General features: G+C 47.9%; 1 protein-coding gene across 1 annotated transcript in view; it reads right to left on the bottom strand.

Annotated features, from left to right (window-relative positions):
• Positions 1-27,051, bottom strand: part of KSR2 (kinase suppressor of ras 2) — a 439,453-nt gene that overhangs the window by 176,059 nt on the left and 236,343 nt on the right. Inside the window, exon 5 of the mRNA XM_068990000.1 lies at positions 11,592-11,776. Coding sequence (XP_068846101.1) covers positions 11,592-11,776 — 185 coding nt within the window. The remainder of the gene's footprint in view (positions 1-11,591; positions 11,777-27,051) is intronic.

The raw sequence follows: 27,051 nt of genomic DNA, 5'->3' as shown, positions 1-27,051 counted from the left end.
TACCTAAACCAGCAACTTCCCTTTTATCTTCTGAAGCCAGTATGTGGAAGGTCTCTGCATCAGAAAAAGCCCTGATGAATGCAGTCTTGGAGGTGTCTAAGCCAGATACTCTTCTTTCACCAGCAACCCCCACTCTTGTCCAGATTCTATGGGATTTCAAAAGGAAGTGAAACTGGGTAAGTAAAGACTGTTTCCTCTGTCTAGACGCCTGGGTCTCCCAAACCATGTATCTGCTCTTGGGATTAAGTTTACATATGAGCAGAGGCTGTACTGGCCCTGGTGCAAATCTTGATTTCATAGGCTGTCTCTTCACTCACTGTCACTGGAAACAGAATCCCATGCTGCTTGGAAGGGGTTGTAAACGGCAATCACCTCAATGTGGATGAACTGGGTGGTGGGAATGGCAGCCCTGACAGAGGAAATGGGTCCTGGATTAAAGCCCTGGCTTCTCATGAGGACCAACTGTGAAGTGGCCTCATTAAGTAAGGTGGGTGCAGAAGCCTCACCAAAAACCACACTGTTTTGGTTCTTCCTGTAATTCCAAATCCATCACAGGAAACAACTGCAACTCATGGAGCATTTGTGTATGTCTGTGAGTGTGTGCGTGCGTGTGTGTGTGTGTGTGTATATATAAATAAAAACATATACTATATGTATGTATGTAATATACATAACATATGAGTGTTATATATAACATGTACACATATTAGTAACATTATATAAATAATAATTGCTGGTATTTATTGCCTGCTCACCATGTGTCTGGCCCTGTGCTAGCAGTTTACAGGCATTCTCTCATGTAATCTTAAAACCACCCTATGAGGGAAGCCCAAATGTTCTCCTAACTTTGCAGATGAGAAATAGCAGCTCAGAGACCTCACTCGCCCAGGGTCTCCTAACCGATAGCGGGTAGAGCTGGGAGGTGAAAACAGGTTTTATTTAGCTTCCAAGTCTGAGCCCAAGTTAGCCCACCCCCTGTTTTGTAAATAAAGCTTTATTGGGACACAGCCCTACCCTTTGGTTACATAAGGCTATATTCATGCTACTATTGAAGAGTTAGAAGTTGAGACTGTTGACTTCTAAAGCTGGAAATATTTGCTCTCTGGTCACAGAAAAAATTGCTGAGCCCTGGCCTAAATACTCTCAGTGTCTCCTGGGGTTTCCAGAAAGTGCTGAGGCCAAATGCAGCATGGAAGGCTTGGGGAAACAGAAAATAATGACCCTGGCTGGAAGCAGGCTGAGCCGTGCCAATTAGCACCTAAGGACCTAAGATCCCAGTTCTGTCATGATGGCATCAGCAGTGGGGTTCACCAGGAAGAGGCAGGCCAGCCCCTGCCCCAAACAGGACACTTCTGCCATCTACCCCTATGATTTGTGATGAATCCCTAAAAGACAGGCACTCTGGGGTTTTTTTCTTGGGGGGTGGGGTTAGTCATCCCTCTCTCCAGCCCCCAAGCCACCAAATCCAGATCACCTCTATCAAGGAACACAGCACAGAGTGGAAGAGTCAGGCTGGGAAGGTGGGTAACTGGAGACAGCAGGGTGAGGAGAGAAAGACAGAGGAGAAAAGAGAGAGGGGAAGTCAGCAAAGGGAAGAGCAGGGAGGGGGATTGAAAGTGTGAAGATGACACCACGGGAGAAAAGAGGAGGGTGACAGTGTTCCCAGGGAAAACCAACAGAAAAAGAGGCTGACCAATCCAGAGAGACAGACAGGATGGAGAAAGAGAGGGAGGAGAGAAAACAGAAGGGAGGAGCTGGGGGCAGCACCGTGTCCACCACACCTGCCTGGTGATGCCCTGACTTTCAGCCGAGGGGAGATTCGCTTTAACAGGGGTCTCGGACAGAGCTGAGAAGAATGTGCCTGGAATGAAACACAGGTGCCCAGATCCAGCCTGGACGCTGGGTGGGGTGGGGCATACAAACCAGGGCGTGCACCCATGACCAGTAAGACGGTGTGCCCAGGCCAGCAGGGTGGGGCGGTTGCCACCTGAGGCCCAGGAGGCAGCCTGGTCTTTGGAGAAGGGCGACTCTCCTCGTAGAGAAGGAGTGTGTACATGGTCAGTTACTAGGTCGTGTCCAACTCTTCATGACCCCATGGACTGTGGCCTGCCAGGCTCCTCTGCCCATGGGATTGTTCAGACAAGAATACCAGGGTGGGTTGCCATTTCCTCTCCCAGGGGATCTTCCTGACCCAGGGATTGAAGCCATGTCTCCTGCATCTCCTGCACTAACAGGCAGACTCTACTGCTGAACCACCTGGGAAGCCCCACTCAAAAGGAGTAACAGACAAAATGTCCAGGAGGAAGATCAGAGTTATCAGAGCTCCATCCTAGAACAGGACAGCCTGCGTGTCATGTGAGTGATGGAAAAGGCCATCAGGAGGGGAGTCCGGAAGCACAGTCCTGGGGATGAGAAGAGTGGACTCTATGTCTGTGCAAAGAAAACCTTCTGTTACTAGAATTAGCAAAGGACATGTCATTTAAGGCAGGTATGGGCACAAGGGCCAGAAAAGCCCACAAGGACTAAGTTGCTCAGTATCACACTTTACTCGTCTGGCATTCAGTCAGTAGCGATGGTTCCATTCAGGTGTGGTGTGGGTGGCAGGGGTGGTCTGGACCGATGTCCAGCAGAAACCAGGGAGGATCAGAGCTGACTGAAACCCAGACCCTATATGATAGTATAGACGACCACAGCAAAACAGATCTAAGCAACAGGCACAGTGCTCAGCTTCCTTTTATTTCAAATCCTAATAACTACTCCATGAGCAAGGCCTATTAGGCCCTTCCTAAAGATGGGGAAACTGAGGCTCAGAGATGTTAGGTAATAAATGGCAGAGATGAGATTCAAACCCAGGTTTGTCCAGCTCTCCATCCCATGCCTGGCTAATGCCAAGATGCTATGGCTTCAAATTGTGAGTGGAGCTGAGTCTCCACCTGGAACCATGGGTTAACCTTCCCTGACAGGCTGTGTGCTTCCTGGAGACCCCACCACAGGAGTGTCAGAGGGATAGAAAAGAAACTCCTTGCCGGGGATCACTGAGAACGACAGCCCAAGGGAGACCCTCAGAAATAGGAAAGAGCTTTCTGTGCAGTAGTGGAGACAAGGCCCCACTAACTTGGATCATGAACTAATTTGGCCAGAAAGATTCTCCTCAAAGCTTTTGAGGACAGGGACCACTGTTGCTCATTTCTACTCTAATGGGCACTGGTTGTCAGCTTCCCCAGCATTCATGTTCCCTTTTTAGGCAAAGATTCCATTTCTAAGTCGCAAAGTAAAAATCACAGCTCAGGACTAAACGAGTTAAGTTTCCACCCCATTTCCCTGACTCCACTGATTGGTTCAGAGGTGAGCACATGCTGGTTAACTCAGTGAATCTCAGACTGAAACAATCTCACTCCTTTACTGTGGACCAGAAGAGGGAAGGGACTGGAACTTCTGAGGCCATATAGTCACCACAAAAAGCCTAAAAGTGAAGCCACCCTGGAGAGAAGCAGAGCTGAGAGATACAGAGTCCCGACATGAACTGAGCCCCTAGATCTAGCCATTCCTGAAGCTCACACAACCCCTGGACTTTTCACTTACATGCGCCAATAAATCACTTTCACAGTTAAAAAAAAAAAAAGCTCGTTTGTTTACTGTCACTTGTAACAAAGCCATATGTCCATACAACCACTATTATGAAGCAATAAAGACCTGCTTATTTTCTGATTAACAAAATAGTTTTTGGCAGAATTTTGCTTGGACACCTGTTTCTCTGGTCAGGAAAACCATCCATAAAATACAAAGACTGCACTGAAGTCTAGCAACTTCAGCTCCTACCTCAGTGATGCCAAAACCATCCAGCTCAGCAGCTCTGAAGGGCAACAAGCAGAATCTTTTCTGCTTTACCTTCAAGATCCTGGGTAGCTATAGCCTCACAATGCTGGCCACAAAGCACATGCTCAAAAATGGTACTGTCTGTTCAAAAATTTTTATTTGTGCAGGAGGGGTTGTTGGTGGGACAAAGGCACAATCAGACACAGGAATAGGATGTCCATGCTGACAATGTGCACCTGACTGAGGATCAGGACTCACTCCAAGAGGCACAAATGACTCCCCACCCAGTTCCAAGTGCCAACCACTTACCAACCAATTTCTGCTGCCATAGTTCCTGGTGGGAGCAATCATAACAAAAGGTCTAAGGTTGTCCACACTGCATGCTGAGCCCAAACTGTTTGTGCTAGGGCAGGAATTACAAAATACATGGGCACATCAGAGAAGGAGTTGATAAAAACCCAATAGTGGCCTTGCATAAAACGTACATATCCACCTACACACACACACACCCCACACACACACACCCCACACACACACACCCCACACACACACATCACCAGCCCTCCATACATACAAAATACATTGCCTTTTAATCAAAGGCCCTGTTTCCTTCCTCTGGGGCACTTTCAGCACAAAACTTTATGGAGCTTCAGTTTTCCAACCATCTTGATGTAACAGAGAGAACCATCAGCTGGGCATCAGGAGACCTGGGTCCAAACCTAGCTCTGTAACCCTGGGCAAGTCCCTTCCACTCTCTGGTCTCATTTTCTACATCTGTAAAAACGAGGGCTTGGACTTGGTTATTTTTGAGGCACCTACCTGTTCCGACCTCCATGATTCTAGAACAGAGGTTAAAAACTGGGAAACCCAGGACCAAGTAGGACTCACAAGCTTGTGGGACTATTTAAACTGGTTCACACACAGTTGAAAGATTTTTCACTGGGTGATTAGATTTTAAGATTTGGAGCTTTCTCATCAACGTCATGGTCTCAGACTGTTTTTGTGTGTGTGTTTTTTTTTTTTAAAGCTAAAGGTCTTGCAGCCCTGGCCCACAGAGAATAGGGCTGCACTAAGTAAAACACAGCACCACTTGAGTAGAAGTCCCACCAAAGCTGCACAGCCCAAGTCTAACCACAGGGAAACAACAGACAAACCTAAACTGAGGGACATTCTATTATGTGGCTGGTTTCTACTCTTCGAAACTGTCAAAGTCAAAATGACAAGGGGTAAAGAACTGTTCAACGTCAACAAAACAGCTAAACGTAGTATGTGACCTCAGATTGGATCCTGCACCAGAAAAAAAAAATTGCTATAAAGGATGCTATTGAGACAAATTGCTGAAATTGGAAGATGGTCAAATGAAAGTCTTGATTCAATATCAAGTTTACTAAATCTGGTAACTACGTGTGGTTATGTAAGAGAATATGCAACCTAGTCTCAAATGGTCCACAGAAAGGAGAGAAAGAGAGAGAGGGAGGGAGAGAGGGAAAGAGAAACTGAGGTTGGCAGGCAGGGATTGGAGAGAAGAAATGATAAAAACTAATGACTCTGAGCTAAGGGGGTACAGGAAACCTTTGTATTGTTTTTGCAACTCTTCTGTAAGCTTGAAACTATTTTCCCAAAGAGAGAGAGAGATATAATCAAGTGATCTCAAATGTTCAAGTGCAGAATAGGGCTGCACTATTCTGAAGGGCTGGTGAAAATACAGAAGTCTGGACCCTCCCCAGGGGTGCTGATTCAGTGGGTCTGGAAGGAGAAGAGTAAGAATTTGCATTTCTCACAAGCTTTGGGATGGTGCTAGTCTGAGACATGATTTGAGAACAACAAAGCGGTTATAACCTAGCTTAAATTGTGTGAGTCCAGCAGCAGCAGCAGACACGGAAAGCATTTTTTAAAAGCAAGACTGGGAGAGGGAGGATGCGAGGGACAAAAGTCCTCATTATGAACCTTTCTGTACCATTTCACTTGTTCCCAGGTGCACATATCTGAGAGCCTATAAAGCACCTACAGCAGCACCTGCCTGGCAAGTGGCAGATGGTCAGTAAGTGTTAGCAACCTGCTGGGACCTCAGTTTCTAAAGTACCACAAAGATGCCAGGTGGCATGGGACATGGGCGCTTCCTGGGTCTCCTGGGTGGGGGTGTGGGGAGCAGGACCTCCGCTGGCTCACTCTAGGGGAGAAAAGTCCTTTGGGTCACTCGTATGGGATATCATGTCTTCCCCTTGGATATGCCACCACTAAGCCAGGTCAGACTCAAATTTCTCAAAATTTCTCTCGATTCTGAGATGAGAACGTGGTTCAGGCAGTCAAATTTTGTCAAGGCACGCACTCCTCTTTCCCCTCTTCCAGGGGGTGGCGGTAATGAACCTTGGCCTCAAGCCTCATTAAACCCCATTATATAATGCACCCCATCCCAAGTCTCTTTATAACCCTTCCAGTGGCTGGTTTTTTGGGAGTCCGCAGCTCAGCTTCATCAGACTTTATTGCTACCTGCAGCTGCCTCCCTAACAAACCGGGCTTCTGACTCATCCCCCCCAAGGCACAGGAGGCCAGGCCCTTGGCTGAGGGTCAGCTGCCTGTTGCTGTGTCTCTGGAACAAACAACAGGAGCTTCTTGGAAAAGAGATGAGAGGGCACAGTGAGACGGGGCAAGGCGAGGGCATGCTGTCCTTCAAACACCTGGTGAAGGACAGTATTTCATCAGACTGGGGTCTCAGATCCAACTGCAGCTTGTGTTCAGGGCCAAGATGGGGATGTCCAGGTATCATCAGTCACTTGTTCGTTCTGGCAGCTGCTGCCTTGAAGTATCCACCCAGACAGCTAATAAACACCCCCAAAACTGCAGGTGGCAAAAGAAGTCCCCATCACCCCTCATCTCCTACCACAGATATTCAGGATGACATCTTTTGGGTGTGTTCTGCAACTGCCTGCCCCCCGCCCACAGGGATGGCCACCGCCTGGGACAATGGATCCCCTGAGTATAAACACCAGAGTCTGGTGGGTAACAGTCTGCTAGCCAGCGTGGGTGCTGATCGTTGAGCAAGCACTGTGCTCTGGTGGAACAAGAGGCATCCTTGGAGCAAGACTGGCCCCCATCACACAGTCTCCCAACGAGGTAAGGGTGCCAGAGAGAAACCTTGAACAAGGTAAGCTCCCTACTTGCTTAACAAAGAAGTTTCAGTGGAAAAGGTGTTGCCATTTCACACGCCAGTGTTGCAGATTTGGCGGATTCTGAATGAGAGCAATCCCCTTCCTAGCCTGTGACCTTGGGGCGGTGACTTATATCTCTCAGCCCCAGCTTCTTCATCTGTAAAATGGGCATCATAATAGGAAGCCTGTAGTCCATGGGGTCGCAAAGAGTCAGACATGACTGAGAGACTGAATTGAACTGAACTGAAGAATACCTACCCGATGGAGGACTATGAAGCTTAAACAAAACAACAGAAGTAAATTGCTTTGCCTGAATTGATGAAGCTTGGGACATTGTCAACACGCAATAAATGCCGACTGCTATTATTATCGTCATTTTCCTCATTGTTACAAGCTATTCCATCGCATAATGTACAGCAAGAGCTCCCCAAGCAACCCTTCATTGAGACTTGGTGGTTTAAGTTCTGGCCCCCATGCTAGGAAATTCACACGATTTCCTCATTTCACCCTCACTACCATCTTTGCTGGGTAGAAATAGACCCACGGGGTTCAGTGATATGCCCAATGGTACGTCAGCCACCACTTGGTTGCTATAATCCCCAAATCACTTCCACCATCCAGTATTGAATGATGATGAATAATTACTGTTCCCACGTAGGCAGCAATTTTTTTTTTTTCATTCTGAAGAAGCTCCTTTATCAGGATCATAGAGGCTACCTGAACTGAGTCAGCTGGGGGTCAGAGATGCCCTCCAAGGTGCCATAGAAACACAGCTTATTGGTCCAAAAATGGTCCATGGGTGGGAGGCATCCAATGAGACAATACAGGGGCAATGTGGCATGCATGAACGCAGCATGGAGTAAATAAATACACGAGGATGGAGAGGTAAGCGATGGTTCTCTGCTCCTCCGAGAAGCAGGTTCACTCCCGGGTCTGCATCCTCCATGCTGAGCAGTAGAGTCTGATATCTGGTGTTTTGTCCATGGCTAATCTTAGAGACGGATTCCTCAGGAGCCAGGACTCCTTCTACTCTCCTTCCTTCCCCTGCCCATCATCCCCAGACCAGGGAAGCAGGGCGAGCCCCAAGGAGGTCAAGTCCTTCTTGCAGCTCATTCGAGGTGGCTGGGCACCCCGGGTCCAAGGCCTGGCCACTCTGCAGCCAGAGTCTTCCTAATGCTGACTCCCGGCATTACCATCGGGGATAACAGGACGTGGGATCTCCACCCTTCACAGCGCAGCCACAGCCAGAGCTGACAGTGACAAACGGGAGGACGGACTCAGCCTGGCAGGGACACCGCCTCAGAGGTTCCCTCAGCCAGGTCAGGGGAGGAAGGCTGGCACTGGGGCCCAGAGGCCGGAAGTTCTCCTCTGGAACTCAGAGTGGCGTGAGAACAGGACTGTCAGTAGTATGGGGGGGCCGGTGCCCGCAGCTGTGTGCTCCCCACAACCCTGACCCAGAGACTCCCAAACTGGCATTCTCAGTGAGTCAAAATATCTGCCTAGGAAAAGCCGGTTTGCATACTCACTGGGTTAGCCTTAGAGTTCCTAAGCTCCGGAATGGACCTGCATGGAGTCTTTTATTGTACAGTTGGGCAAACTGAGACCCAGGGAGAGAAAGGAAGACGGGGTGCAGGTTAGAGTTTGCGTTTGGATTCAATACCTATAATGTGGTCAAGGTCACTCACCTTTCAGAGCCTCAGTTTCCTGATCTGTAACATGGGAATAATGATATCCGCCCCCAGAGTGCAATGCATCTGAACTGTGACAATGCCACTGACATGCCAAGGACAAAGGTCACACGGGCCACTGGTGACAACACCAAGATCCAGTGGAGAGCTTCTCATTTCCTGATCTGGAGCCTCTTCCACCAGGCTGCCTCTGCTTCCATTATTTGTTAGGATCATTGAAAATAGGACTGGTCCATGGGAGTCCAGCTAATAACTTGGGTTACACACTTGTTCTCGCCCTGAGACGCAAATGCTAGCTTTTTCCTTCCTGGGAGATCAGGGAGGGGCCTCTCTGCATACAAGGACCAGGACTGTCCTAAGAGAAAATTGTGCTTCTAGGGCCTCATAGTATCGGGAGCTGATTTTAATTCAGGATGACTCTGCTCCTGCCCACAGGCAGGCAGGGAAGCGTCTCCTCCAGATGGAGATGGGGGCAGGCATGAAAATGGGAAACTACGGTGAATCCTTGCAAAACTCTGGAAGAAGCAGGGGTCTGAACGTGCAAGTCTGACAGCTTTTTTCTTTTTTTTTTTTTTTTTAAGGTAAGATGGAGATATTTCTCCTCTGGCTGGATTAAAGTCCAGGGCTATGGTCAAACCCTCTGAGGCAGCCATGCTGACATTCTCTCATATGATGGCGATGCCTGAAGACAGATGGCTGCCAGAGGCAGTGCCCAGCATCACGCCAAGGTAAATTCCAGGCACTCTTAGGGCCAAAAGGGAGTTGGGTTGGGGGTGCTGGGGTAAACTGAAAGGCACTTAGCTACAGCCTCAAAATTAATCATGGATCCAGAGGATGGAAATGACTCTAGGAGAAGGAGACAACAAACAACAGAATACCAACTGCCATTATGAGGCACTTACTGCATGCCAAGTACTGTGCAGGCAACTTGACAAATACGAGCTCATCCAGTCCTCACAAACATCTGTGACATGAAGCTACTGTTATTCCCATTTCACAGATTAAGGAAACTGAGGCTCAGAGAGGCTCTTAACTTGCTGGAGGTCAGCATACTGCTCAGAAATAACAGAGCTGGGGCTGGAACCCAGGCAGCCCCCTCCAGAGCCATGACACCCTGCTCCAGTCAGCTGCCAATACTCACTGCAAATGTCATCACCCCTTTCCCTTGACCAGGCTCACCTCAGGCCCACCCACCATCATGGAATGTCTCTAATCCCTCTGACAGTGATTTCCCTTGAAAACTGATAAACTGGCTTTCTGGTGTCAACATGTGTCGTGAGCACTGTTTTAGTTTGCTTGATTCAGGGCCGGTAGCCTTGGGCACCGAGATAAGCCAGGCTCTGGAGCCTCTCCTGATGTCCAACGAGTCTCTTCCGGTACCAGAGCCTCCACTGAGTCCTGCCATGGACTCAGGAGACACATGTGTGGCCTGTAAACCGAGTTCACAGTTCTGCTCTGGGCCAACCATCCAGCTGGGTAAGGCAGAGCTTCTGAACCTGGCAGTCCTGACTCCACGCATTTGTGTTGGACATTCCATCTGCAGTCTTCCAGGGAGAGAACTAATAGATTGCATCCAATCCTTAACAGGTCCATGGGCTCCCTAAACGGTTTTAAAAACCTTTATGTAAAGGTAAAGAACAGAATCCCACATTTAGAGAAAAATGTCCTGCTGGGTATCTGAGGAACTTGGTTACAAAATCAGGCATGATGGTTAAACTGGTACACTCTGGAGTTAGAAGGAATCGGATTCAAATCCTGACTCAACTACTCCATAGCTGTGTGACTTTAGGTGATTCTTTGATGTCTCTGGGCTTCGATTTTCTCATCTATGCTGCTGCTAAGCTGCTAAGTCACGTCAGTCGTGTCTGAGTCTGTGCAACCCCATAGACGGCAGCCCACTAGGCTAAGAACACTGGAGTGGGTTGCCATTTCCTTCTCCAATGCATGAAAGTGAAGAGTGAAAATGAAGTCGCTCAGTCGTGTCCGACTCTTAGCGACCCCATAGACTGCAGCCTACCAGGCTCCTCCATCCATGGGAGTTTCCAGGCAAGAGTACTGGAGTGGGTCGCCAGTGCCTTCTCGGTTCCTCATCTATACAATGGGAATAATCCATGTGTACCACTGATTGTTGCAAGAACTAATGACATCACACATGTGTCTGATTAGCACATACTAGTACTCAGTGAGCACCATTTATCACTTATCAGAGCAGCAACACGTGGACACAGTCTGGCTGTATTAAGGGCAAGTGGTTATTTCCTCCACATTCTAGCACCCCCTCCTCTTCCCAAGTTCCCAAGTTGTCTTGGCTGTAGGACTGGTTGAGCTTTTTTTCAGGGGCTCCCCTCTGACCACATCTGCGCCTGCTCAGCAAAACGGGCCTCTGGGCAGAGAAGATTAAACGCCTTCTGAGACTTCATCCTTGATCACCAGAAAGTTCCATTTCCGCCCCTAGGAATAACCACTTTGCCGCAAAACTCATGACAGCAGAATGTAAGCCACCCCAGGCCGCGCTCAGCCCAGTGTGAAGGCAAATCCATCATGGAGATGTAAAGGTTACACGCATCCACCGGTGCGGGGGAGAAAATTACAAAATTAAATCAGAGACGCCTTAGCCCATGGCGTCCAGGCAAAATCCTGTGACCGAGCAGCTGAGAAGCAGAGGAGAGAAAAGACTGCTGTTTCCTTTAATGTCCTGCAAGCTTGCTTCTCGCTGTCATCCCTGCACACCTGCAGGCTCACGGGACCAGTGACAACAGCCTCCCAATTACACCCCTTTTCTCCGAAACCATTTCCAAAGGGGCATGGGGTGGCGCAAGGGGTGGCGGCTGGCGGAGCGTGGATGAGGTATAGTTTCGCGGAAGGAAAAGCAGAGGGCGCGCCCTGGGCGCGGAGGGCAGCCGGTGCACCCACCCGGGCGCGGGTGCAGAGGACTTACTTGCGGAGAAATTGGCCTCGGAGTGCACGGGAGGGGTGGAGGGCAGGAAGGGCGCATGTCCCACGAAGAAGGAGCGGAGGGAGCGCTCGGACAGCAGCGGGGAGCGCTGCTGGGAGGGGATGTTCTCACAGCTGCCCACGCTGCTGTGGATCTTGAGGTTCAAGGGCTTGCTTTTCTTCTTGGCTCTGAAAAAGAGACAGAAAGAGAAGAGGGGAATGTATCCCTACGCACACACAAAGACAGCCGGGGGCCCTATCTCCTACCATAGCACTCTGCACCCACCCCCCATCTCCACCTGGCCTTGCCACCCTCTTCCACGTTCTCTCCCGAGGCTCCCCGCACTGGAGTCTGTGCTGTTCCTCACCTCCAGTCCGCGGCTTATACTGTTCCCACCGCCTGAAAGACCCACTCCTCCTTTGCCTGGTTGACCCCCACGTGTTGTTTATAACTCTGGCTCTCCTGTCCTCTCCTCCAAGAAGCCTTCCTTGACATCGTAGTCCATCCCAGCCAGGGTCGAGTGTTCTTCCTCCAGGAAGCCTTCCCTGATACTCCCCATTTCCTCCTAGTTTCGGTTGGTGCTCCTCCTCCACCCTTCTAAAGTATTCTCTATGTATCTCTGTGTCTGCACTTTCCTATTTTTTTCCCAAACTTATTCCTGTAGGCTTTGTCTGGCTTCCCAGGTGGCACGGTGCTAAAGAGTTTGCCTGCCAATTTAAGAGACACGGGTTCAATCCCTGGGTGGGGAATATTCCCTGGATTAGGAAATGGCAACCATTCCAGCTTTCTTGCCTGGGAAATTCCATGAACAGAGGAGCCTGGTGGGCTACAGTTCATGGGGTCACAAAGAGTTGGACCTCACTAATCTTGCCCGCGCATACACACACACACACACACACACACACACACACACACTCTCTGTCTCTCTCTCTCTCTCTCTCTCCCACGTGGCTCTTTGAGGGCAATGATTTTGTACTGTTTTCGTTTTTCTGTCTTTGGCAACCAGCACAGAGCCTGACACACAGTCGGTACTCATGAAATGCTTGTTAAATGATCGCTCTGGATGGACACTTAGCATACGGCGATTGAATTCTCCTGACTGTGCGCTCTTTGGAGGGTCGGTCCCTGTCATTTCTGTTGTTGGAACTCTCAGCCCCTAGCTCAGCCCCAGCTGAATAGAAGGTCCCTCTTGGGCTGGTTTTGAAATGTTTCTGCCCTTCCCCAGGAGCTCATGTGATCAGCTGAGAAGAGTTAGGTTTAAAACTGCACCCAAAATTACCCTCACTTCTCTCCCCCTCACCTCCCCCCACCCCAGTGCCCTGTTCAGGTGTGGCAAGGAGTTGGGCGCCCTCCTGTGGTCAAAGCAAACTGGCCTTGCAGATTTTCACAGCTCTGGACAGAGGGCGGGAGAGTGCTAATTTTGAGGGTGGAGGCCTCCCACACAGGCAGCCTAGATGTCACCCTCTCCAGGAGGTCTGCTGCTCCTCGGTTTTAAGGAGTTCTAGCGGTGCCTGCAGAGTCGTCCCCTTGCAGCGCCTGCACTGGCAGCCTTGCTTATTATCCCTCCAGGGGTCGGCAGCAAGGCCTCTTGTTAGAATGGCAGGCGGCGTTTTTCTGGCTCACCCTGCCCGTGGTTGGAGACGAGAGGAGGGAAGGGCGCGGCATTTCATTCCACATGAGCGTCCAGCTGTGGAGGTTCAAAAAGGTGTCTGCACAGAGGGAGTAGGAGTTACATTCACACAGGCTTTGGGGTCTGGGGGAGGACTGGAGCTCAGGTCCTGATTGTAACCTCAGGAAAGACATCTCACCTTTCTGTGCCTCAGTTTCCTCGCCCGACCATGGGGGTAAATCATAGCACCTACCTAAGAAGGAAATCATGATATTACTACCTCTATGAGATCATGTGCATGACACGGGGCGCAGCACAGAATGAGGGTTCAGGTTACCTGCTATTAATGCAACTACCACCAGGTTAAGCTGGATGTCGGTGCAGACACAAAGCAGGCACCCCACAGTGGCAGAGCCGGGCCCACAGACTCCCATCCAAGTCCATGTGCCCCAGCTCAGGCTGGGAACCAACATCCTCCACCTTGTGAGAATTCTAAAGGACTGTGGCCCAGATTTGATCTGTGAGTCAGGAGGACTGTTTATTCACATCTTCCCAGTTACTTCTCAACTATGGGCTCCTAGAGGGTGGAAATGCACCTTATTTCTTTTGCCAGCCTCGGCCATCTCTGCCTGGGTCTGGCAGACAGCTCTGCACTCAGAAGGCTCCTGATGAATGCCCATTTGCCAGCCTGCCTCTCAGAGCTTTCATCACAAAGGTTGCCGAGGGAAGTCCCAAACTGATGGTTGGGCTTTGCACCATTTCCTCTCCCCAAAGTCTGCTGGATCTTGAGTTAAGCTGAGCTGCCGGCTCACACAGCCCCTCAGCTGCGTCAGGGGTCGAAAGCCTTCAATGGCCAAATCCCTCAGCATCTTATTAACAGGGTCTGGAGCATCTGGCCTGTCGACTGGGAGGAAATGACAGGGCTGGGGACAGACAAGCTCCTCTCGGGCATGGCAGGAGGACAGGCGGAAACATGCGTTCTCACACACCACCCTGGGTGACAGAGGGCTAATCCAGGAGCCATTTCCCAGGAAAAATGCCCTCTGGTCTAACCCGGGGCTGTGTGAGTTGCTCCTCCTTCTCAAATTGGGCCATTTAAATCTTTTGCAGTCAGTCTCCTCTAGGAAAGACCCTTTTCAAAAAGCAAAGAATAATACCAGTTCGTGGATGAGAAGGGGTGAAAGTTGGGATGGGGGGTACTTAGGGACCCTGGACTCAAATGCTCAGAGGAAGAGGAAGGTTTGGAAAAGCCTAAGGCTGGAAGAGTGTTTATGGAGAATCCACTCTGTTCCTTGGCCACAGGCAACAACCCTCATTACTGGCTTAAGCATGCCTGGAGCAGGGCAAGAATCAATGGGGGCCTTGGCAAAAACAGAGGCACCAATGAGTCAGTCAAACAGCATAAGTTGCATTTCGCCAGGTGTGGATGAACAGGCAATACTTTCAGATGAGACACGGAATCATGTTTGTATTTTGATAGTTAAAATTTGAAATATTGATTTTGCACATCAAATCTATAATTTCATGCAGTTAATTTCCAGTATACAGCCTTATGTAAAATACAATAAGAATTAAAAGAAGAAGAGGAAGGGAAAGAAGAAAAAGGAAAATAAAGAGAAAAAGAGGAAGACGCAGATGAGGAAGAAGAAAGGAGATGGAGAAAGAGACATTGGTTTAAAAAAAACAAATGTCAAGTAAATTCTCGTATAGGTCTCACCAGAGTGGCTAACAGAGGTGACAGCACCAAATGTCTACAGAGCAACCAGAATTCTCATAAAATCCTGTTGAGACTGTGAATTGGTACAACCATCTAGGAAAACAATTTGACAGTATCTACTGAAACTGAACAAATACTCTGATCCAATAATTTCACCCCAGGGTTTTATGTCCTTAACCAAAATGACTGCCCATGTCCACAGAATGACCTGTGTAAGAATGTTCATGCCAACATTGTTCATATGGGCAAACACACTGGGAACACTCTCAATGTCCATCAATAATAGAATGGATAAATATATTGTAGCATACTCATATATTTGACTGTAACTGCATGACAATGAAAAAGAGGAAACTACTGCTATAGTACAATATGGCTGAGTCTCAAAGATACAGTGTTGGGCCAAAGAAGCCAGCCACAGAAGAGCATATGCTGAGTCCCTCATGATTCCATTTACATCAAGTTCAAGAACAGGCAAGACTGATCCATAGTGACAGAGGCCAGAAGAGTGCTTTTTTGGGGGGGAGGTTATTGACTAGAAACAGAACCAGTAATCCTTCTCGGTGCCGGATGTGGCCTCTGTGTTGATTGGGTGGTACTGAGAAACAAAATTCATCAAACTGTACACAAAAATTGTGCATTTTACTTCTGAGTGGAAGTTATGCCTTACGAAAAAGTGTTTTAGACAACAGTAAAAAAAAAAAAAGACAACCCAATTAAAAAGTGAAAGATTAACGGATTTGAGCTGACATTTCTCCAAAGAAGGTACACAAATGACTGGCAAGCACTTGAAAAGATGTCCAGCATTATGCAGTCATTAGGGAAATGCAGATCAAAGCCACAGTGAGATGCCACTTCACAACCACTACGATGGCCATAATCAAGAAATCATAAAACAGTAAGTGTTGGTGAGGATGTGGAGAAACTGGAACCTGTGTCCACTGCTGGTGGGACTGTAAAACGGTGCGGCTACTGTGGAAGACAGTTTGATGATTCCTCAACAAGTAAACAGAATTACTGACCCAGCAATTCTACTCCTAGATATATTCCCAACAGAACTGAGAACAGGAGTTCAAACAAAAACTGTACACAATGTTTATAGCAGCATCATTCACAACAGTCAAAAGGTGGAAACAACTCAAATGTCCATCGACAGGTGAATGGATAAACCAGTTGTGGTCTATCCAGGCAATGGACTATTTACTCAGTATTATGAAATACTGATTCGTGCTACAATGTAGATGAATCCCAAAAACTTGAACTAAGTGAAAAAAACACATGCAAAGGCCACACACATATGATGATTCCATTTATAGGAAATATTCAGAATAGGAAAACCTATAGAGACAGAAAGCAGATTAGTGGTCGCCTGGGGCTGAGGTCAGAAGGGTAAATGGGCAATGACTGTTTAATGGGTCTGGGGTTTCCATTTGAGCTGATGGGAAATTCTAGAACTGGACAGCGGTGATAGTTGCACAAGATTGAGAATATACTTAATGCCATTGAATTGTACTCTTTAAAATGGTATATTTTGTAGGAGGGATAAATAACAAGGTCCTACTGTATAGCACAGGGAACTGTATTCGGCATCCTGTGGTTTCCTGTGGCTAAGGACCGCAGACAGCACAGTAATGTGCTTCCCAAGGCCTGGAAGTCAAGTAGCCTGGGTGGAGGTCCTGCTCATCTCGTGTTAGCTTTGTGGTCATGGGCTGGTGGCTTCCTGTTCTGCTGAGGGCTATCAACCAAGTGTGCAAATTACCACAGGAAACTAGAGGGATCTGAAAGGTGTGAGGCCTGGCACCATCCTCTTGGTATGAATCTGTATTGTTTCCCGTCAGTTTCCTACTTCATGAAGGCACGCGACCTCAGCTCTGTTTTCCTTGTTTCCTCTTACTGCCAGTGAGCGCTACCTCAGCTTCCCTGTGCCTTCACTCTCCTAGAACCCTCTCGCATCTTCTCCCTGCACACCCTTAGAGGCTGAACTCGAGGATGAGCAGCTCTGATCCCTCCAGAACCATCTGACGCTGGGTTGCCATCAACAGCCCAGCATGTGCATCTCTGTCGTGCCCGAGTGCTCACTGCATTCCAGACACCGACCCTACACAGGCAGTAATTCCTGCGGTCCTCCCCACTGCCTTGTGGGGAAGGTGCTACAGTCATTCCCATTTCACAGATGGGGAAACTGAAGCTCACAGAGATGATGTGGCATTTGGATGCCCAAGCACACTCTAAGTGTAAGGTACTGTGTTGGACACCACGGGACATAAAAAAGGAAATGTGAGCCCAGTTTGTTCTCAGCAGCCCCACCTTGCATACCACTTCCACACCAGTGTGGACCTGGGCCAGAAAGCAGGAGTGTGTTCCACACCTGCTTTATGGCTGAGGGTATCCCACCAAAGCAGAGCAGGAATCTCAGACTCAGGTGTAACCCACCAGAAATCGTCTTTCACTGGAAGTAGGTCATCCCAGCTACCCCCTACCCTGGCTGGGTGTGCAAAATGCAAGAAATCCTGAGTTATGCCTTGGGCATTGTTCTCCTCTTGTTCTCTGGGAGGCTGCCTGCTGGTTTGAGCTGGGTAGATCCAGCCAGATTCTTCTAGTCCTGGGGCTGACAAACTATGGACCAACTCTGGACTAAATCCACCTCCTAGCCGGTTCTTGTAAATAAAGTTTTATCAGCCATGCCCATTCATAACACATTGTCTGTGAATTCTTTAGCTTGACAACGGGGGAGTTAAGTTGCAGCACACACTGTATGGCCCACACAGGGGAAAGAAACTATTTCCTCTCTTGCCCTTTACCGAAAAAGTTTTCCAATCCCTGTTCTAGGCTCCCTGCCCACAGATGTTAATCATGAAAAAATTCTAAAAAGAACCAGAGCCGGCTTGGTATTTATTTTCCCTCAAGTGACAGCATCTCTTGACCTTTTGCAGCTAAATAATAAACACTCCGCCTTCCTATTCCCTTCTCTCCTTGTAGCTCAGCCACGGTGGCCTGAATCATCCAGGGTCAAGCATTGGCCACATCCCTGAGTGTAAGTATAAACCCCTTTGCCTAAATCTATGCCAGCCTATACAGTAACCATAGCCACATGTGGCTATTAAAATTTTAAAATTCAGTAAGATAAAATTTACAATTCTGTTCATCAGTCTCAAGTTGCCACAATTCAAATGCCCCGAAGTCACCTGCAGCTAGTGGCTGCCATTTTGGACACAGCACTTCCAGCATCACTGCAGCTTCTTTTCGGACTTTGCTGCTCTAAGGCACCCTGTTCCCAGCCACACAGGGTGAGGTGATCACTGTTCTGCTATTAGAGCATCTTCTTCATCCCACCCCCTCTCTTCTCTCTGATTTTCCCCCTCCCTCTCCTAATAGTAAAATTAACTTTGCTTTGCAAAAGCCTGGAGACAGCAGAAATATGTATCATAGGGGGCTGATCCATTAAACGGTATGAAATGGAAACTCCACTTGATGGAGCTGTGTAGGTGTTTGAAAGAATCTGGATAGTGAGAATACCACTCATTACAAAATGAAGGAAGGAAGAGGAGAAAACAGTATATATAGTATGACCTCATTTGTGTCATTAAAAGATATATTAGTGAAAAACATGAATCCAATAAATATTCTTAGGACAAGGAGGTGCTAGACTCCAGCAATGAAGGAGGCAGAAACAAGAGCCATGCTTTCCCTCAGTTGGTATCCTGGTGGGGGATACAGACAAATACATGAAATGACAAGGAAATACTGGTTAATAATAAGAGCTACAGGGAGAATGAAAAGCAGGTGATGCAGTGGCTCGGTGCCGGGGTCTCACTGGGGACACGGCCTTTAGGCCGAGACTTGCATGTCAAGGAAAGCCAGACTTGCAGAGGTCTGAAGGGAGAGAGACAAGGCCATGAGGAAAGGTCAAGGCCAGGGCAGGTCAACTCACAGCAAGAGAGGAGAAAAGAGGCAGGGGGGCTACTCAAAGGAGATTGTGAAAGTGATGGGAACCTGTTTGAGAGGTTTAAGAAGGAAGATGATGAAATCTGATTCTGTTCTTAAGAGATCACTCTCCCCAGTGTATAGACAGTTGACCGTGATGGAAGCAAGAATGGGATGAGGGAATCTGAACTGGAGGCTGCAGAAGGCACCCAGGCAAAAGATGACTGTGCCGTGGACCAAGGTCTGGGTCATGGAGGAAGAGGGAGAGGAGGTATTCGGGACTCAGCTCTCCCAGGACTTGCTGGCCAATTCAGTGTGAGGGGAGAAACAGGAAGAGACGTGAGACGTGTGCTAAGTTGGTGTGTCATACGGACCCCCAGTCTTAGGTAGACACGCTCATGTCTAAAGCTACACAAGAAGCAACTGGCAAATTGGGATTTCCGGAGTACGTACTTTATTACTTTTAGACTTCTTTGCCATTTGAGCTTAGCCACAGGAGTATTATTTTATAATAATAATAATAAATCTTTAAATGCATACTGTACTATTTGCTTGAATGTCTCCTCTTTATTTTATTAAAATGAAAACAATCTCTAGAAAACAAGCGGTATAGGCATGGGATAATGTGCTTAATTGTTACTTAATATTTCAATGATGTTTCATTATTACTTCAAGTTTTATATTGAAGATCAAATTTGAGGTGAATTTTGTTTTCCATATGATTGGTACCAGTTAGTATCTCAGATTTAGTTAACAGATATTAAAATGTGGTTATGCATTTTTAGAAATTTAGCATATATGTTTAATTATATAATATTATCTTTGTATATATTAATTATATACAATATTACATAAATTTTATGGATGTATATATTTATGCATGTTTGTACTTTTATATTTATATGATATATAAGTAAACAAATACATATATTTTTATATATTATATATGCAGGCATGCATGGGTGCTAAATCCTGCTCTACAGCTTAAATGAGACTGTGCGTATCGTGTCCGACTCTGCGTGACCTTATGGACTATAGCCTGCCAAGCTCCTCTGTCCATGGGGATTTCTTCAGGTAAGATTACTGGAGTGGGTTGCCATGACCTCCACCAGGGAATCTTCCTGACCCAGAGATCAAACCAGCATCTCTTAAGTCTCCTGCATTGGCAGGCATGTTCTTTACCACTAGTGCCACCTGGGAAGTCCATTTTATATATGATATATAATTAAATATATGTAAACTTTTATATAGTACATAATATATAATTTTTAATGACATATAAATGTCATATATGAATGTATGTATAAATACACACTTGAAAATGTCTCAAGAACAGATATACTGTATTTTTTTAAACTTCGCTCAGTAACAGATCAGCTCTCAATATCCAATAGATTTCTACCAAGACTTGATTTAGGGAAGAGCAAACAGTCCTCATACACACATTCTCCTCTCATCCACTAAGATACACTTCAGACCCAAGGTGAGTTATTGTTTAGTTGCTCAGTCATGTCTGACTCTTTTGTGACCCCATGGACTGTGGCCCACCAGAGGCCCCTCTGTCCATGGGATTTCCCAAGCACAAATAGTACAGGAGACAAAAAAATGATCAGGAGAGGAAAGGAAAGATGTTCCAGTGCAGAGGTCGACAAACTTCCTGTAAACAGCCAGAAAGTAAGCATCTTTGGCTTTGCAATCCCTAAGCTCTCGGTCACAGCTACTCAGCTCTGCCCTTGTAGCACAAGCTCAGTCAGTCCCAGGTGACAAGTGATGAACGGACGGGGTATATTCCAATAAAATACCCACAAAAGTAGGCGCTGGGCTGGATGTGAGCTGCAGCTTGCCAACCCCGTCCTAGTAGGGTCTGGACTCACCTGAAAGCAGGAAAACTCCTCTGGTTTGTTTCACCCCGACTCCCACTTCCCATCACCTGGCTCATCCCATGAGCTTGCCACCCCTGCCTGCTGGACTTTGTTTGGTGTCTTTCCTTTCCTCATCCTGACCCCTTCTGTCCAGGGTAGGCTGGGTCTTGTCATAGCACCTGGACATGCTTTCAAGCTCTAGCTCCGTTCTGGAATACACATCTGTTTTTCTAATTATTTGATGAACATGGACCTCTCCCATCCACTTGGAAGCACCAGGAGAGCAGGGATCGTGTGTGACTTGTTCTGTGTGGATCCCCAGGGCCCAGTATGGAGTCTGACACATAATAAGAGCTCAGTTAATGAAATGAATGTCTGAAGGTCCAAGTGTGCCCACTATACCATCGCCTGAATGCTCGGGGGCTCCTCCTGGCAGCGAGTGAGATGGGGGACCCTCAAGTACACCCACTTTGCCTCGATGCCATAGGTGGGGGGTGCCAGGCTGGCACCCACCCTATACATTTATTTCTGGTAGGAGACATTTTCTATATGAAGTGGCTGTGGGGCTGGTTAACCTGCAGGACAGGTATGTGCCCACATCAGCCACCTGGGGAGGGGGGTGGGGTTTGAATTCCAGTATTCTTAGGACTGCTAATGTCAGCATTAAGACTGGCCTGGCTGAGAGGTAAGGGGTCAGATGCTGTGTTCTGGACATATTATCTCATTGGAGTAGGAACAATCATGACCCCCGTTTTGCAGTGAAGGTAACTGGGTTTCTCCACACTTAACATACCCAGGTCACAGCTCGATAAAGGCTAGGAACATGATCACAGATTTCACTGACCTCAAAGCCAATTCCTAATCGCTTTATCAATCCCACCATAAGAGCTGACCACACGTATTCCCATCTTACAGCAGTGCCTGTGCAGTTCTAGAGCTGTCTAGGTTGTTGATACGGGGGTTGGCTGGGGACAATCAATCTTACAGTTGCAAGCCAGGCATCTTGCGGTTTCGACCAGTTCTTGACCTGGACACAGACAATGCTGCTTCTGACCTGTGGGATGACCCGGAGGCTCCTCTCCAGCTCCCTCTCCAGCCTCCCCTACCCCATCTGAGCTCACCCAGACAGCCACCCTCAATTCTGCCTTCCAGGCCTGATCTGTGCCGGCATCCAGGCCCGCTGATTTTCCTGCATCTCTGTGATTAGGAACTAATCTTATATTTTTGTTCCCCAACTCATAAATCAGTTACAGACCAAATATTTACACAGGCCGTCATTTCCGAATGAAACAAGGCTCATGACAGCCCTCATTATTAGAAAGGATGACTGATTTTGGACAGAGATTTCACGGGCATGTGGCTGGATGTTTTCTTTTAGGTTTCCCTCCCCCTCCCCTGGCCTGAAGAAAAGACAATTTCCAAGATGAACTGGTACAGAGGTTTGCTCTTGCTGTCTCCCTGGGGACAATAGGATGTGGACAGGCTTTCATCAGCCCCATAAGTGACAGCCGGTATTGGCTTCTTCCCACTTCTCTTGGCCTCCTCCTGGGCAGAGAATCATTTAACCAAACATCCCCTAAAATCAGAAACCCTAAAGGAGACTGTGGTGCTGGAGAAAACTTTTGAGAGTCCTTTGGACAGCAAGGAGATCAAACCAATCAATTCTAAAAGAAATCAACCTTGAATAATTCACTGGGAGGATTGACGCTGAAGCTCCAATACTTTGGTAACCTGAAGAGCTGACTCATTGGAAAAGACCCTGATGCTGGGAAAGATTGAGGGCAGGAGAAGGGGGCGACAGAGGATGAGACAGTTGGAATGGCATCATTGACTCAATGGACACGAGTTTGAGCAAACTCGGGGAGATAGTGAAGGACAGGGACGCCTGGCGTGCTGCAATTCCTGGGGTCACAGAGAGGTGGATGTGACTGAGCGACTGAACAGCAACAAAAGGAGACAGAGAGAGGAGAGGCCGGGAAGGGGAAACTCGGCAGCACCACTACCACCATTAGGGACACCCACCCTACCGGGGATGGCGTGGCCTGTCCAGGGTGACCCTGAGAGGGTGATGTGCTGTGCTGATAAGATCTCTGGGTATGGAAGCAGGAGGCTGAGCTGCTGCCCTGGCTCCATCATTACTTAGCAGGTCACTGCGGCCTTGGAGGCTGGTTTCCCTTCCTGTCAAAGCAGGGATCTGCCAAGCTGTCTCTCTGTCCCTTCCCAGTCCAGGTATCTTGGCACCATCCATTAAGCCGTTATGATAAGCCTAGTCTTGTGCTAAGCACTGTATAGGTGTTCGGTCGTTTTAGTCTTTAAAACGGGGATCGTCATCTCCAGGTGAAGACACAGAGGATCAGAGAGACTGAGCCACTCCCCCAGGGTCACACTGCACGTGAGGAAGGACAGAAGACAGGACTTGAAATTGGTTCTGTCTGACCTCGGTGCTCTTGGTCCTGAAATATATCGCAGCCTCCCTGAGACCTGAATTTGCTTGGGGCATAGAGGCAAGCTGTCACGTGCATTCTTAATGCCCCTTTATCCCCCAATGAAAGCACTGATTGAGGGTCAGCATCCTAAGCAAAGGCAGAATTGACAATTGTCTGCCAGGTGGTGGGCCAGCGGAGAGACTTCTCTCTGCAAAGCTAGAGGTTGGCAGGAAATGTTTCTTCAAGAAAACCATGATTTTTTTGTGTGTGCCACCTATAAAGCTCTTCAAAGAAGCTTCCTTTACCCTGGGAAAAATTAATTGGGAGTGAATCTTTACAGACAAGCCTAAAAAGCACATATTTCAATCTGGTGGTTCTCCAAGAGCCACATGAAAGGCGTCCATCAGAGCCGGCAAGACAGACAGCAGCCTCTGACAGCCCTGAGGGCTTGGGCAGGATTCAGACAGCACCAGGACCGGCTGGGCACTCAGGCCAGCCACTTAACCCCAGAGGGTGTTCAGCCACTCCACTCATAAAATGAGGGCTTAGAGCAGATCATCCTTAAAAGCTCATCCATCCTCACTGTGACGATTCTGTGATTCTGCCCTCTTTCCTCCAAATTTACACCGTGACCTTCGGCGGGTCAGAAACCGCAAGGCTTTGAGCCTTCTTATTTATACTGTGGGACAACCTCTCCAGACCCCTTGTCTACCCCTTGCTTCTCTGGGGGCAAATGAGTCAGCATGAGCACGGTGAAACCTCGGCGCTATGATCCCAGCAGTGCGGAATTTTCGATAAGTCGGTACTATCTTATGGCGACTCCAAGAAGGTCTGAAACCCTTTTTCCATGTGAGTTTGAACACTGTTGCCTGAAATCAGTGTTTTGTTTTGCTTTTCAAACCAAGGCCTTCCACCTGGTTTCAACTTCTGCATCCAACAGTGACTTGTTATGATACAAAATGTATTCGTTGGGGATCAAATAATACAGAAGGCAGGTCCACCAGGGATTGTAACTTAATGCGCTTGCCCATGTATTTCTCTCTGCTCAGCACATCTCAGGTATTTAAAATTCTTAGCCAATGGCCTGTCTAGCTGTTTCACAGTGGACATTTGATTGTGACCACCCACCCACCCCCACTGTTTGGGGGAATTCTCTCTCCTCTGTGCACAATCTTGTTGGAGGTGTCCACCAGGGAACAGATGTTGCCCACCCCAAGTCACCAGGTGCCAGATCAGACCCATTGGACTCTCTCCAGGGAATGTGAATCTTGAATGGTGTGACACAATGGAAAAAAACACTCTGAAGCTCAGCTGATCTATGGCAGCTCCCTCAAACCCTTTCAAGTCATTCCTGATATGAGAGCCTCTGGGACGCCCTGGATCCTGCTCCTTTCCAAGCTTTCCAGTAGATCCTGAGAGTTATCCCAGAATCTTCCAAGTAGGTCCATTCTCTGTGTAAGCCGGCTAGAATTGGCTTCCGTCATTTGCAACCCAAGACCCCTACTGCACCCTTGAGGGAGCCAACAAAACTGAGTTTCTTTTCCAAGAATGTCTATGGTTCCCTTTTTCATTGTGTTGGGCAGTATATGCTCAACTCCAGAGTTTCTCAAATCCTTTGGGGTGGGGCCCAGACATCTGCATTTTAACGGGCTTTCCAAAACCACTTCCACACTCCCGAGAACCGCTGCCCTGTCTGTCAATTCAACACCAATGGTCTATACTGTTACCAGCAGGTGTGGCACAGGCTGACACTCTGAAATGAAGGACCACTTGCCCTGCCAGCATCTGCTCAGGTTCTCCAAGGACCAGACCTCAAGGTCTTAGAGTTTAGGCCAGACCAGGGCGAGAGTATGCCAGAAGAGACGAAAGCTATCACCGAAACACGCTCCCCAAGACAGCCATGGGGACACAGCTGCAGAAGCCACACTGCCCATCTCTGGTGCAAGCTTGAAAGCTAAGGCTTCACCACCCTCCCCATCAGAAAAGCCCACAATATTTATGTCAAACTGGAGGCATCACAGAGAGAGCCTGAGTTAGTGGGTCCCCCCTAGAGTACATACAGAGACTAAAGCAGAGGGCTTCCCTGGTGGCTCAGCTGGCAAGGAATCCACCTGCAATGCGGGAGACCTAGGTTCAATCCCTGGGTTGGGAAGATCCCCTGGAGAAGGGAAAGGCTACCCACTCTAGTATTCTGGCCTGGAGAATTCCATGGACTGTATAGTCCATGGTGTCTCAAAGAGTCAGACATGACTGAGTGATTTTCACTTCACTTTACTTTAATAAAATACAATACATCCACACTTTAGACTACTATGCAATCTTGAAAAAGGATAAGGTAGTTCTATAGCCAGGATCAACCAACTTTTTCTATAAAGGGCTAGGTAGCAAATTCTACAGACTTTGCAGGCCAGGGGGTATCCATCACAGCTCCTCAACTCTGCCAATGAAGCACAAAAGCTGTCCCTGGCAACACATAAACACATGGGTGAGGCTGTGTCCTAATTCAATTTTTTTTTTTTTTACAAAAACAAGCAGTGGACCAGATTTGACCTGGGGCCCTGGTTTACCAACTCCTGTTCTCCATGAGCAGATGGGGAAAATGCCACCAGACAGTGATTTATGAAGAAAACTAACTGCCCAGCAACACATCTAGTGTGATCTCATCTCTACAAATATAAATATATAAAAATATGTATAGATGCATTTGTGCAATGTTTGAATATATTTACTATATATTCCTATGATGTATTTAAGGTCACAGAAGAAGGGTGGTGGGAGTAAGAGAGTTGGAGAAACTCCCACATTTGACTATGTATGTGAAAGGTAAGTGAAAATGCTTACCATGAGTGTAATGTGTGTAATTTGGAAGGAAGGGGAGATGGAAGGGAAGAAGAAGGAAATTAGGAGAAAGGAGAGAGAGGGAAGAGTGAAGGGAGGAAGGAAGAGAGGAAAAGAAATAAGGCAGGAAGGGAGAAATAAGGAGGAAGGGAGAGAGGGGAAGGACAGAAGGAAAACTCTGAAATGAAACTTTATTTACAACACCAGGCAGTGGGCAGAGTTGGTCCATGGACCATGGTCTAATGTAAAATACCGACTCAGTGAGGGCAGGGACATGCCAGGCACAAAAGCTGGTCTGCGGTCATGCGGGTCCCCAGATCTGCCAGCAGATGTTTCCATCTCCACGGAAACCACATCTCTAAATGCCAGGCAGTGTTTTCCAACCACAGGCAAACAGATTCTGATTTGGAGGAAAATCTGCAAATCCCTTCTCAAAACCAGGAACAGGGCTTTAAGGGGGGACCAATATGGAGTGACGACATTGCAAAGGTGACTTTCAAAAGTATCGGGGCTATGTTTTTTGAGAGGGTGGGAGGAGAGATGGGAGGCTTCGCAAGAGGATTTTTAAAGCAGTGAGAAAATTGCTGTGCCTTTGGACACTTTGTTCCGCAGTGCCTGGGAATCAAGGGCAACTGGCGTCTCGACTGGCAGACTGGAGGGAGCAATGTCAAGTATAATCTTTAAGTCTTGGAGAAATGATACAACCTGGAGTCTCACTGCTGCAGAGAAAGATAGCTGCAGTGGACACTGAGTCACTGGCCCTCACCTTATGCCACGGGCACCTGGGAAGCTACTAAGTAAGAGGCTCCCCTCTCCCTCTTGAATATGCTAACCTGCCTGCCCTTTGGGTTCTGCTGCCTTCAGTGTGACTGCGGCATCAAGATGAATTATGGATCAGAGAGGTTTGGCAGATTGACAGAGACAGACGGCTGCCCACCAAAGGCCGTGCTGAGTGTAAACACAGCCATCAGGATGTTGCAAAAGGCTCCCTCCTGCCCCTGTTCGCTTTGGTACAGAATCCCTAAGCTGTCTCCATCACTATCTGCGGCATCCATCCCAGATCGCTAGTGGATGCAGAAGCATCCAG

This window comes from Capricornis sumatraensis, chromosome 17 (assembly GCF_032405125.1).
Source record: "Capricornis sumatraensis isolate serow.1 chromosome 17, serow.2, whole genome shotgun sequence".
NCBI classification, from domain to species: Eukaryota; Metazoa; Chordata; class Mammalia; order Artiodactyla; family Bovidae; genus Capricornis; species Capricornis sumatraensis.
This window is presented reverse-complemented; position numbering and strand designations above follow the sequence as displayed.